Source organism: Oncorhynchus masou, chromosome 8 (genome assembly GCF_036934945.1).
Source record: "Oncorhynchus masou masou isolate Uvic2021 chromosome 8, UVic_Omas_1.1, whole genome shotgun sequence".
NCBI lineage: Eukaryota > Metazoa > Chordata > Actinopteri > Salmoniformes > Salmonidae > Oncorhynchus > Oncorhynchus masou.
This window is the reverse complement of record NC_088219.1, coordinates 44,605,560-44,619,892: the sequence shown is the minus strand read 5'-3', so window position 1 is coordinate 44,619,892 and position 14,333 is coordinate 44,605,560. Positions and strand designations below refer to the sequence as shown.

The window sequence follows — 14,333 nt, the reverse complement described above, 5'->3', positions numbered from 1 at the left end:
ATTTCAGAGTGTGATGCAGGGGACCATTCCTTACCTGGGTACTTTCCTGACAGACCTAGTCATGATGGATACTGCCATGAAGGACTACCTGGACGTGAGAGTCACACACACGCATGAACACACACCTTCTTCAACAAGGTATTATTATTATTAATTTCTGTTCTAAAGAACATATTTTCTTGCTTACAGGGAGGGCTGATACATTTTGAGAAGAGGAGGAAGGTAAGGAATGCAACATGTATTTAATGTGTGATGATGATGAAGATAAACACTGCATACTTACCCTTATATTTCCTCTGGTCTTGTAGGAGTTTGAGGTGATTGCCCAGATCAAGCTTCTGCAGCTGGCCTGCAATAATTATAACTTCACCCGCAACAAGCGTTTCCGACAGTGGTTCTCCAGTGTGGACAAACTCACTGAGGCCGAGAGGTAAGAGAAGGGACAGACTATTCTGTTAGAAATACATTAAATAATATTTTCATAAACACTAGAAATAGATTATGGTGGGTAACAGTATGTATTAGAATGGAAGGATGGGAGAGAGGAGAGGATTATGAGAGGGACAGTGGAAGAGAGGGAAGGGGAGGACCAGACACTTGAAAAGACAATAACACACACATACTCTTCTTCGTGTGCTTTCCACAGCTACAGTCAGTCGTGTGAGATCGAGCCGCTGTCGGAGTCGGCCTCAAATACTCTGAAAAAGAAGAACACGGGAATCATCAAACGCTGGAGCGAGTGAGTAAAGAAGGAAATCCTCCCAAAATGATTGCAGAAAGTATTTCCGTTCAATGGGTCCGATTCAGTGTGAGGAAATGTACATCTTTTAGACTTACCGTGTTCATCCGCGTCACGTGCTCTGCATGTGCTACCTTCTCTGAATAAATGTAATTAAACAACGTGCTCTGCATGTGCTACCTTCTCTGAATAAATGTCATTAAACAACGTGCTCTGCATGTGCTACCTTCTCTGAATAAATGTAATTAAACAACGTGCTCTGCATGTGCTATCTTCTCTGAATAAATGTAATTAAACAACGTGCTCTGCATGTGCTACCTTCTCTGAATAAATGTCATTAAACAACGTGCTCTGCATGTGCTACCTTCTCTGAATAAATGTAATTAAACAACGTGCTCTGCATGTGCTATCTTCTCTGAATAAATGTCATTAAACAACGTGCTCTGCATGTGCTACCTTCTCTGAATAAATGTAATTAAACAACGTGCTCTGCATGTGCTACCTTCTCTGAATAAATGTCATTAAACAACGTGCTCTGCATGTGCTACCTTCTCTGAATAAATGTCATTAAACAACGTGCTCTGCATGTGCTACCTTCTCTGAATAAATGTAATTAAACAACGTGCTCTGCATGTGCTACCTTCTCTGAATAAATGTAATTAAACAACGTGCTCTGCATGTGCTACCTTCTCTGAATAAATGTAATTAAACAACGTGCTCTGCATGTGCTACCTTCTCTGAATAAATGTAATTAAACAACGTGCTCTGCATGTGCTACCTTCTCTGAATAAATGTAATTAAACAACGTGCTCTGCATGTGCTACCTTCTCTGAATAAATGTTATTAAACAACGTGCTCTGCATGTGCTACCTTCTCTGAATAAATGTAATTAAACAACGTGCTCTGCATGTGCTACCTTCTCTGAATAAATGTAATTAAACAACGTGCTCTGCATGTGCTACCTTCTCTGAATAAATGTAATTAAACAACGTGCTCTGCATGTGCTACCTTCTCTGAATAAATGTCATTAAACAACGTGCTCTGCATGTGCTACCTTCTCTGAATAAATGTAATTAAACAACGTGCTCTGCATGTGCTACCTTCTCTGAATAAATGTAATTAAACAACGTGCTCTGCATGTGCTACCTTCTCTGAATAAATGTTATTAAACAACTGAAAACCCTCACACTTGATGGCCAAAAGATTTTCTCCTGGAGTTTTCATACAGTAGGGTTTTCAGTATCTTAAGCCATCCCTTTAAATACACTGTACCTTTTTAGTTACAATTTTGTCAACAGAATTGCTAGAATATATGGAGAGAATGGGTTCAGAAAATAAGGGATCAATGAAAGCAAGCCATCTAAATATATGCATATTCGTCTATGTTTCAACACCAAGTGGTAGATCTAAAATTACTCTGATCTTGTAGATTAGTTAGGTTTAGTAAAGTATGTATGAATCATAGACAACAGATTTAGAGAGCCTTTTCGCACAAAAGAAAGATTAATTCTGAAAATTGCCACATTCATTTCTTCAACCGATTGTAATATTGGAAGATTAGTGTAGAAAGAATTATAATAGGGAGAATAGTGTACAATAGTAGACTATACCCTCCTCTATTGCCTGCGCTAACCATGGAACTGTGTGATGACACAGCCAAGTATTGGGCCATGCGTCGAATTCAAACTTTTATGGCTTGGTCTGAGCTCCATATTGATTTAATTAGCCTACATGTATTTACAGAGGAGGCAAATGAAGGTAAAGGAAATGTAATTAAATTATAATGTAGGCTATACCAACTGAAGGGAACTAACAGTACATTTGCAGTTGAATATGTGTGGTTATTAGGCCTAGTGACGTGCAATACTTATAGTGGCTAATATTTAACATGATATAAATAGGGAAAAGAGTATGTTGGGGTAGCCTATAATAAAGACATTCGAGAGTTCCCACTTTACTGTGGGAAAGTTGATATGTTGATATGCTTCAGTTTGTTGCCATATGACTGGTTTCACATTTGTCTCCAGCGATCATAATAAGACAATATAGATCTAAAACAAGTGTAATTTATATTTACAATCCCCTTATCCAAATGGATTACTCATTTACTGACCTCTGATCAATAGCTTTCTTATTAATTACAGTAAGTGCTTTTCCCACCAGTCTGTTCTCTCGACCTTATTCATGGTTCCATCACGCGTAAAGGTGGTTCCATCATGGTTCATGGTTCCATCACGCGTAAAGGTGGTTCCATCATGGTTCATGGTTCCATCACGCGTAAAGGTGGTTCCATCATGGTTCATGGTTCCATCACGCGTAAAGGTGGTTCCATCATGGTTCATGGTTCCATCACGCGTAAAGGTGGTTCCATCATGGTTCATGGTTCCATCACACGTAAAGGTGGTGGAGTTATTAGGGAATTAGTCAAGGTCAAAATATGGTGTATCTGTAGACATACCTCTGCCACACCTTCAAGTTTCCAAGTTTTAATGTCACATGCACAAATACTCTGAAATACCTTTCTTGCAAACTCAAAACCCATCAATGCGATAATCAATAACAATGGATTACTAGAAAAACCCCACAAGAAAAAAAAAAAAAAAAGAAATATGAAATTAAGTAAGTGTTTTCAGTTCTAATTTTCAGAGTAAATAACTCACAGACACCAGATAAGCTTAACCATGTTTAATTATTACCAAAGGGTCGATACAGCTGCATTCAGACAAAAACATGTTTCCACCCCCACAAGTATACAGTGGGGAGAACAAGTATTTGATACACTGCCGATTGTGCAGGTTTTCCTATTTACAAAGCGTGTAGAGGTCTGTAATTTTTATCATAGGTACACTTAAACTGTGAGAGACGGAATCTAAAACAAAAATCCAGAAAATCGAATTGTATGATTTTTAAGTAATTAATTTGCATTTTATTGCATGACATAGGTATTTGATCACCTACCAACCAGTAAGAATTCCGGCTCTCACAGACCTGTTAGTTTTTCTTTAAGAAGCCCTCCTGTTCTCCATTCATTACCTGTATTAACTGCACCTGTTTGTACTCGTTATCTGTATAAAAGACACCTGTCCACACTCAATCAAACAGACTCCAACCTCTCCACAATGGCCAAGACCAGAGAGCTGGGTAAGGACATCAGGGATAAAATTGTAGGCCTACACAAGGCTGGGATGGGCTACAGGACAATAGGCCAGCAGCTTGGTGAGAAGGCAACAACTGTTGGCGCAATTATTAGAAAATGGAAGAAGTTCAAGATGACGGTCAATCACCCTCGGTCTGGGGCTCCATGCCAGATCTCACCTAGTGGGGCATCAATGATCAGGAGGAAGGTGAGGGATCAGCCTAGAACTACACGGCAGGACCTGGTCAATGACCTGAAGAGAGTTCGGACCACAGTCTCAAAGAAAACCATTAGTAACACACTACGCCGTCATGGATTAAAATCCTGCAGCGCACGCAAGGTCCCCCTGCTCAAGCCAGCGCATGTCCAGGCCCGTCTGAAGTTTGCCAATGACCATCTGGATGATCCAGAGGAGGAATGGGAGAAGGTCATGTGGTCTGACGAGACAAAAATAGAGCCTTTTGGTCTAAACTCCACTCGCCATGTTTGGAGGAAGAAGAAGGATGAGTACAACCCCAAGAACACCATCCCAACCGTGAAGCATGGAGGTGGAAACATCATTGTTTGGGGATGCTTTTCTGCAAAGGGGACAGGACGACTGCACCGTATTGAGGGGAGGATGGATGGGGCCATGTATCACGAGATCTTGGCCATGTATCGTGAGAGCATTGAAGATGGGTCGTGGCTGGGTCTTCCAGCATGACAACGACCCAAAACACACAGCCATGGCAACTAAGGAGTGGCTCCGTAAGAAGCATCTCAAGGTCCTGGAGTGGCCTAGCCAGTCTCCAGACCTGAACCCAATAGAAAATCTTTGAAGGGAGCTGAAAGTCTATTGCCCAGCGACAGCCCAGAAACCTGAAGGATCTGGAGAAGGTCTGAATGGAGGAGTGGGCCAAAATCCCTGCTGCAGTGTGTGCAAACCTGGTCAAGAACTACAGGATTCATTTGATCTCTGTAATTGCAAACAAAGGTTTCTGTACCAAATTTTAAGTTCTGCTTTTCTGATGTATCAAATACTTATGTCATGCAATAAAATGCTAATTAATTACTTAAAAATCATATAATGTGATTTTCTGGATTTTTGTTTTAGATTCCGTCTCTCACAGTTGAAGTATACCTATGATAAAAATGAGAGACCTCTACATGCTTTGTAAGTAGGAAAACCTGCAAAATCGGCAGTGTATCAAATACTAGTTCTCCCCACTGTATATGCTCCACAATCCTTACATCTTATGGTTCGACAGGAAGAGGGAAATAGGGTAATAAACCATCATTTCTACCTTCAGGGGATCTGACCTGACCTCAACCCCTCCTTCGCCTAATCCACATATGTCCATCCGCTTCCCCTATAGCAATCCTGTGACTTTCTCCTGTTCAAAAGCCATCTGTCTCCTACAGATAACCATTAACTTTGGATATAAAAACTAGTCGCTTTCCTTTATATGCTATGCTTCTGAGTATTACAATGTTCCAAGTTTCACCCAGAATCTAACATAAGTAAGTAAGCATTGTAGATACAGGAAATACAGTGCCTTGCGAAAGTATTCGGCCCCCTTGAACTTTGCGACCTTTTGCCACATTTCAGGCTTCAAACATAAAGATCACTCTGGATGAACTGCAGAGATCTACAGCTGAGGTGGGAGACTCTGTCCATAGGAAAACAATCAGTCGTATATTGCACACATCTGGCCTTTATGGAAGAGTGGCAAGAAGAAAGCCATTTCTTAAAGATATCCATAAAAAGTGTTGTTTAAAGTTTGCCACAAGCCACCTGGGAGACACACCAAACATGTGGAAGAAGGTGCTCTGGTCAGATGAAACCAAAATTGAACTTTTTGGCAACAATGCAAAATGTTATGTTTGGCGTAAAAGCAACACAGCTCATCACCCTGAACACACCATACCCACTGTCAAACATGGTGGTGGCAGCATCATGGTTTTGGCCTGCTTTTCTTCAGCAGGGACAGGGAAGATGGTTAAAATTGATGGGAAGATGGATGGAGCCAAATACAGGACCATTCTGGAAGAAAACCTGATGGAGTCTGCAAAAGACCTGAGACTGGGACGGAGATTTGTCTTCCAACAAGACAATGATCCAAAACATAAAGCAAAATCTACAATGGAATGGTTCAAAAATAAACATATCCAGGTGTTAGAATGGCCAAGTCAAAGTCCAGACCTGAATCCAATCGAGAATCTGTGGAAAGAACTGAAAACTGCTGTTCACAAATGCCCTCCATCCAACCTCACTGAGCTCGAGCTGTTTTGCAAGGAGGAATGGGAAACAATTTCAGTCTCTCGATGTGCAAAACTGATAGAGACATACCCCAAGCGACTTACAGCTGTAATCGCAGCAAAAGGTGGCGCTACAAAGTATTAACTTAAGGGGGCTGAATAATTTTGCAATTTTGCATTTTCCAATTTTTCAGTTTTTGATTTGTTAAAAAAGTTTGAAATATCCAATAAATGTCGTTCCACTTCATGATTGTGTCCCACTTGTTGTTGATTCTTCACAAAAAATACAGTTTTATATCTTTATGTTTGAAGCCTGAAATGTGGCAAAAGGTTAAATGTGTTTGTGTGTGTGTTCATTTATTCCATCTCCACCTCAGGCGGGTGAATAGCATGCTGTTCTCATGCTTAAATTCAAGGTCAGAATACGTGTATCGAGAAAAGTGCATAAAAAGGGAATTACATTCCAATTACGCTTAACTCGGGTCGGAATTCCCTTCTAATGATTTGCAGTCGATTTGTGTCAATATTTCATTTATTTTACTAATTCCTCTTTCTCTTACTCTTCCTCTCATTCTGCATTTTCTTTCCCATCTCTCCCTCCTCCCTCTCCCTCCCATTCCTTCACACCCTCTTTCAGTCGCCAGCCGGCCAGCTCGGAGCCAGGCTACTGCAGTGCGGGCAGCTCTCACTCCAAGTCCTTTGACCAGCTGCGCTACGCCCCCTGCTTGGGGGGCTCAAGTGGAGGTGGAAGGGGTGACGGAGCAGACTCCCTGAGCGTCACCTCAGTCGGCTCCAGCAGCTCCGACGTCGAGGAGATAAATATCAGCTTCATCTCCGACTCGCCTGACGCCCACGAGCGAAAGGTGAGAGAGATGTTTTATTTATCAATTTATAATGGAAGGTAAGTTAAGAATACACTCCTATTTACAATGAAGACATGTCAGAGGACAGTGTGCTATTGAATTCTGTCATTGTTGATGTCTGTAAGCAGGAAGTTGCTCCACTGTGTAAGATGTTGATGTCATATCATTGAGTCTACCTTTAAAGACCATGATACCAGTATGATCACTATAGCGGTACTACTGTCATAGCATATTATAACTCTTCCAGCCCACAAGAAACAGCCCATGTGAAGCCCACTGGTGACTGTAGCTCTTAATTCCTTTTCTGTAGACCTCCACGCCTTCCGTAAAACATTCCAATTCCACGTTAGGGAAGTGCGGCCCCTTGCCTGACCTGGCACCCACGGTACTATTTACTACTTCCTGTACCATATTTCTGTTTCACCTACACTCGCTTGTGGCACAGCCATTTCACACTACCATCAAAGGTTTCTATCTATCAAAAGTTTCTATCTATCTGCGTGACGTCACCATTACATCATCCCTGCAGCCATTTTTGGGGCGAGAATGGCGTGTGCATGTTGAGTAGTTTTGATTTATGCGTCTGCTCACGTTGATCATCACCGCACTTTGACCTGTTTGTTTTGACTGGTTTCCTTTGTTGTGTCTAATTGGGGATGAAGAGTTCACCTTGTATCCATACTGCTCATAACAACTCAATAGAAGTAGCATTGTGGGTTTCACCCGGTCGCACATTCATCACTCCATATTTTTCATTGTGTTTTCTACATGCATGTCATGTTAATGGCATGTTCAAGTCATGCAAGCACTATCCCATTACTCATAATGTAAAACAACACCAGTCTCAATTCCAGTGTTCCCAAATGTTTGTCAAAATACACTGGAATTCATTCAACAGTTTCCAAACATGTGAAATGTACCTGTTTAAGATGCATTGCTTTCCTTGATTGCATTTCAATAGTCCCCCTTCTCTCTTGGTCTCTCTCCAGTTCTGGGAGTCCACTTCTCTGTCCTCCTTGGACGCCTCTGGTGTGGGATCTGGCTCGGGCTCCAGCAGCGCCTCCTCCTCCTCCATGTCTTCCACGCCCGTGGTAGGGGCCGGCTCCCGCTCGCACAAGCGCTCCGTGTCGGGTGTGTCCAGCTACTCGTCGCTGTCACTGCCCCTCTACAACCAGCAGGTGGACGATTGCTGCATCATTCGTGTCAGCCTGGACGTGGACAACGGCAACATGTACAAGAGCATCCTGGTGAGCTTGGTGATTATGGTAGATTGGAAAGAGAAATTCCCTGCCAATGTGTTTGGGGGTTGTGGGGTCTGGTTGAGCCAATCATGTGGTCAACCAATTATGTGGTCATAATGTGCTCTCCAGGTGACCAGTCAGGACAAGACGCCGGCGGTGATCAGGAAGGCCATGGTGAAACACAACCTGGACCGGGAGAGAGCGGAGGACTACGAACTGCTGCAGAAGATCTCTGAGGAGAAAGGTCAGTCAGCTGTCTGTCATGCTCACCTCAAGACTTCGAGTGGAATCTGAAAGATACAAACCTCAGAGTTGATGCATTTTTGAACTACATTCTAAAGTTACAAACATTTCCGTGTTCCTAACCCATTTCCAATTTGTTCCTATCTCTGGTGCTACTGTACTTTTTTAGAAATATCTGTACACTATAAGCCTTGTCTAACTATCTCTCCGTCCATCTTCTCAACCATATTTTAATATTCGTTTTGTCCTGTTGGTTCAATGTGTCTTTTAACCTGTGTTTGTTTTGCACCCCCTCCCCTCCACAGAGCTGAAGATTCCAGACAATGCCAACGTTTTCTATGCCATGAACTCCTCGGCCAACTACGACTTTGTCCTGAAGAAACGTGGCTTCCCCAAGGTGGGGCGGACCAAGCATGTGGCCAGCTCCACACTGCCGCGCATGAAGCAGAACGGCCTGAAAATTGGCAAGGGCATCTTCTGAGGGGCTACACCATGTCCTCACCCACCTCCCGCTTCCTGCTGGGCTCTCTGGGTGCCACCTTTTAGTACCACCCTTGATGTACCATGGTAGAGGGGCCAGCCGCCAGCTCGGTCTTGTGTTTGGCGTCTGAGCGTTAAAGCCTCAGATGACTAATACAGCTGAGTGGGATGGAAAGCCCTATAGGCCAATGAACTTGCACAAATCACTTCCTGTTAGCTTCAGCTCTCTGTGGACGTCCTAATCGATAGTGAGTGAAAACTGAGGGAAAATGGTAACTGTATCTTATCCAGGTGCGTCTGAAAATGCCTTCCCTCTAAAGGAGTTACACTCCCTGTCATTTCTACAGAACCCTCCCTCAGCCAATGCAGCGCGTGTGTGTGTGTGCGTGCGTGCGTGTGTGTGTGTGCGTGTGTGTGTGTGTGTAAAGTATTCAAGCACTCAGAGAAAGAGCGAGAGAGAGAGATGGACAGAGATGGAAACATGAATGTTGTATTGTGAAATGAACCGTGGTCTTTAAATGTCTAGTCTTTTTGTTCTATGTAGTGTACGGAAAAAAAGAAGAATGAAAGGAGTTCTGGTCTGCTCCCTCCTTTATTTCTCTCTTTCATTAAGGCCTGTTTTCCTTGGGTACCAGGGTAGGGGTCAGTTCATTCAGGAGATAAATGAAAAGGGAGGAAAAGAAAGAACTTTAATTAAAACATACTGGTCTACTCCATGTGTGCCAAAGAGCAGAGAAGAGTGGACTATGAGATATGATCATAGACCGTTTTTGGGAGCATAGAGATTGCAGTGGGGGAGTGAGTTTGCTTGCTGTTGAGAGATTCCTTGCACAGATGTGTGATTCTTTGTCTATGACTCTGATAGAAGATCATCTGATATGACGAGTCCTTGGTTTGTAGTACCCCATGTCTATCCATTTCTTACAGTATTGCAGCACTTATGATCAAACCTAACGTCCCTAATTATCAGCAGCCATGTCAGTGGTATTGTGGATTAGAGTGTTAAAGCCTGTGTTCTGAATTGATTGACTTTTTGACTGTGACCGTGTCACACTGTGTCCTGTACATGACAGTAAACATTTTAAAATGGACACAGGATTGGGTCTCTATCAGAGGGCAGGCTACATGTAGGCTGGCTATACTTTACTTCTATAGCCTTTTTACATATTGTACCAACCTGAACCATAGTGTGCTGGCTGGCTCTGATATTGTATTTTAACATGGTCCTTTCCATCACAGTTCCAGCCACTATGGTTGATGCATAACTAGGCCAGCGCAGTACAGCTTGGCTCAGCTCAGTACAGTAGTGTAAAAAGGGTATGTTTTCAGGTGCTATAATGATCGTTTTTCATATGTCAATTATCATAAGGATAGGTGGTCATAGGGGAGTGGCTATATGGACACTCCTGGTGCCCAAATTGCTGACGTTTTTTGTGCAGTGAGAGTCGAGTGGTGACGAACGGATTCAGTTCAGTCATTTCAGACAGTCTTGATGATGTGCCGTTCCTAGTTTAATGCTTGTGGCTCAAAACTTGTCGGTCGAAGTTGGGACTTGGGAGTGTTCAGAATCCTTTAGTTTTTGTCTAATTAATAATTGTACAAAATGTAACATTAGAGGTGTATGTCGTAGTAGTAGATTTTCGGTGAAAATCACTATTGACTACACTATCTACTTCCCTATCCTTACTGCGTCAAGCGGGAGAGAAGGACACGGCGCCCTGTGTTGCGTTGGCTTGATGTGCAAACTCTCCCCATTGAGCAGGTGCAGACAGTGTTGAAGAAACAAAAGTGTATTATTTAAACAGAGGCAGGCAAACGACAGGTCAGGTCAGGCAGAGGTCAATAATCCAGAGAGAGTGTAAGGCACCGGAACAGCAGACGGGCTCATGGTCAGGTCAGGCAGAGGTTAATAATCCAGAGAGAGTGTAAGGTACCGGAACAGCAGACGGGCTCAGGGTCAGGTCAGGCAGAGGTCAATAATCCAGAGAGAGTGTAAGGTACCAGAACAGCAGAGGGGCTCATGGTCAGGTCAGGCAGAGGTCAATAATCCAGAGAGAGTGTAAGGTACCAGAACAGGAGAGGGGCTCATGGTCAGGTCAGGCAGAGGTCAATAATCCAGAGAGAGTGTAAGGTACCAGAACAGCAGAGGGGCTCATGGTCAGGTCAGGCAGAGGTCAATAATCCAGAGAGAGTGTAAGGTACCAGAACAGGAGAGGGGCTCATGGTCAGGTCAGGCAGAGGTCAATAATCCAGAGAGAGTGTAAGGTACCGGAACAGCAGAGGGGCTCATGGTCAGGTCAGGCAGAGGTCAATAATCCAGAGAGAGTGTAAGGTACCAGAACAGCAGAGGGGCTCATGGTCAGGTCAGACAGAGGTCAATAATCCAGAGAGAGTGTAAGGTACCAGAACAGCAGAGGGGCTCATGGTCAGGTCAGGCAGAGGTCAAAAATCCAGAGAGAGTGTAAGGTACCAGAACAGCAGAGGGGCTCATGGTCAGGTCAGGCAGAGGTCAATAATCCAGAGAGAGTGTAAGGTACCAGAACAGCAGAGGGGCTCATGGTCAGGTCAGACAGAGGTCAATAATCCAGAGAGAGTGTAAGGTACCAGAACAGCAGACGGGCTCAGGGTCAGGTCAGGCAGAGGTCAATAATCCAGAGAGAGTGTAAGGTATAGGAACAGCAGAGGGGCTCATGGTCAGGTCAGGCAGAGGTCAATAATCCAGAGAGAGTGTAAGGTACCAGAACAGCAGACGGGCTCAGGGTCAGGTCAGGCAGAGGTCAATAATCCAGAGAGAGTGTAAGGCACCGGAACAGCAGAGGGGCTCATGGTCAGGTCAGGCAGAGGTCAATAATCCAGAGAGAGTGTAAAGTACCAGAACAGCAGAAGGGCTCATGGTCAGGTCAGGCAGAGGTCGGTAATCCAGAGTAGAGGCAAAGGTACAGGATGGCTGGCAGGTTTAGGGCAGGCAGGCTCAGGGCAGGCAGGCAGGCTTAGGGCAGGCATGCAGGCTCAGGGCAGGCAGACAGGCTCAGGGCAGGCAGACAGGCTCAGGGCAGGCAGACAGGCTCAGGGCAGGCAGACAGGCTCAGGGCAGGCAGACAGGCTCAGGGCAGGCAGACAGGCTCAGGGCAGGCAGACAGGCTCAGGGCAGGCAGACAGGCTCAGGGCAGGCAGAAAAGGTAAAAACTGTGAAACTACAAAACAGGGACTATAGCGAAGACAGGAGCAAGGGGAAATCGCTGGTAGGTTTGAACGAACCAAACGAACTGGCACAGACAGACAGAAAACACAGGTATAAGTACCCAGGGGATAATGGGGAAGATGGGCGACACCTGGAGGGGGGTGGAGACAACCACAAGGACAGGTGAAACAGATCAGGGCATGACAATGTCATCCATTTGAGCTCCGGTGTGTCCGTATAGCCTCTCCCTAGTCACATTATGTAAGTACTGCGTTATGAATGCATTCAACTGTGCTGGTTGGTGACAGTGATGGTTGCTGTATGTTTGTGAATATTGGGGTCCGGGAGTCTACTGCCCTTATGTCATTCGTTGGACTTCATATCGGTTCTGTTGATGGAAGTTGCCCCTAAGCCCTGATTCAAGATCAGCTTATATTCCTACATCCTATGACCAAGGTTAGGATTGAGGTTGGGAATGCTAAACCTAGATCTGTGCTTAAAGACAACTTCTGTAATGCGTCAATGAATGAGGAATGGATCCTTTGTGCACATCTCAAACTTTTGTGTAAGTTCCCAGTTAATGTGTGGGTGTAAGTGAGTTCATCCCGGAATGTGTGCATATTGTTTCTCTTTTTTTGCGAATGTGTGCCTCCCCAGGTGCCCAGAATATCTAAATATCAGAGGGGGGGGATCTGTCATAAAGATGTCAACATTTCAGGTTTCACAAGTGTGTGTGTGTGTGTGTGTGTGTGTGTGTGTGTGTGTGTGTGTGTGTGTGTGTGTGTGTGTGTGTGTGTGTGAAAGAGACTCGCTTCTGTGTCTGCATTGTAAGGGCCAACGACTGCACCGATCAAACTAAGTTAGTCCCTCTCAGAAACACTACCTGATCAGGAATTCACCCTCACAATGACCCTCCTTAAAACCTTTGTGCCATCGCTCTCCATCACTGTCAAAGACTCAGAACTCTAACGATTACCTGTTCAATGTTTTTTCTAATGTTCTTTTTGTATTTTTTGTATTATAAAAGACTCAGTGTCCTTTGTACTTTAGATTTAGATTTTTGCGTGTGTTTGCTTTATTTATTAACTTGTAAATACTTTTGTAGCATTTTACATTTAGTTTCTTTTCCCATGCAATTACAAATTAATATGTAAATATATATATATGCGATGGTTATACCACTGTAGTTGCAGGGCCACTTGTCTCCATATCCCTTTGACTTTGGTTGCTTTACATCAATCCTGTCTTTTGTATAATGGTCAGTTTTGATATTGCTTTCCCCCTTATTGCGCTGTTTGTAATGGAGAAAACCCCACCTAATAAACACTTACCATGTGTCAAAACATCTGCATTTGTCTCTGCTGTACTACACTGTATATAAGAATACCCCACTGGTATACATAGGCAGTCATAACACCATTGAGAGTTGCAGTATAGTTCATAAAATCTTTATTTATTAACATCCATGGAGTGAGATTTTCAAAATAAGTTGCTTTCAGTACAGTGGAACAAAACAGTCAAAAAACTGGGATATCAAAAGATGTAAAATATCATTAAATTCTACATCAAATCAAATGCAAAGCTCTGTGTCCAGATACAATGCATCAGTTCAAATACCCTGTTGAACAAATTAGCAGTGAGGCAAACATAGAATGCCTTTCATCTAAATGGTCTGGAAGAAGTGTTTGGTGAAGTCAAAAGTTCCCAGTACCTGTGTACCTGTGTATTTCAATTTAAACCCATGAGAGAGAATGCAACAACAAACAAAAAAATCTTAGTTTTCAAAAGGCCAAAAAACTAAATAGAATACAACCACCATTCCTTTATCAAAAGGCTTGTTGTGACATTGTTTCTTCTTCTCCCAAGAGTTGATTCAGAGCAACAACTGCTCTGTTGCTCAGAAACTGCTCTTTGTTAGGGCTCGATTCAATCACTATCGCAGAAGATCTGTGGTATAGTGCAATGGAAATGTAAAGGTAAATTACGATTGAGCATATTTACCGTGAATGCAGTCGCGTGAACCCTAGAACATTGCCTTTAAATGTAAATTCCGTGATACAGATTGAATGTAAATTCCGTGATACAGATTGAATCGAGCCGGTGGTTAGCGACGTCGCACGCCAGAAGGGGATGGAGCAGGAGCAGACATGACACCCTCTCCCCACACAAGGCACATAGGCTATTCCCTCTGAGTTGGGCTCCTTTTACATAC

General features: G+C 43.5%; 1 protein-coding gene across 6 annotated transcripts in view; it reads left to right on the top strand.

Moving 5' to 3' along the window:
• Positions 1-13,464, top strand: part of LOC135544732 (ral guanine nucleotide dissociation stimulator-like) — a 114,230-nt gene extending 100,766 nt beyond the window's left edge. For 5 of the 6 annotated variants that reach the window (XM_064972592.1, XM_064972593.1, XM_064972589.1 and 2 more), the window contains exons 9-17: positions 8-94; positions 190-222; positions 309-430; positions 647-739; positions 6,751-6,976; positions 7,287-7,361; positions 7,966-8,223; positions 8,347-8,461; positions 8,766-13,464. In XM_064972592.1, coding sequence (XP_064828664.1) covers positions 8-94; positions 190-222; positions 309-430; positions 647-739; positions 6,751-6,976; positions 7,287-7,361; positions 7,966-8,223; positions 8,347-8,461; positions 8,766-8,941 — 1,185 coding nt within the window. In that variant the 3' untranslated portion in view covers positions 8,942-13,464. The remainder of the gene's footprint in view (positions 1-7; positions 95-189; positions 223-308; positions 431-646; positions 740-6,750; positions 6,977-7,286; positions 7,362-7,965; positions 8,224-8,346; positions 8,462-8,765) is intronic. The other variant, XM_064972590.1, reaches the window with a different exon arrangement.
• The last annotated feature ends 869 nt before the right edge of the window (positions 13,465-14,333 follow it).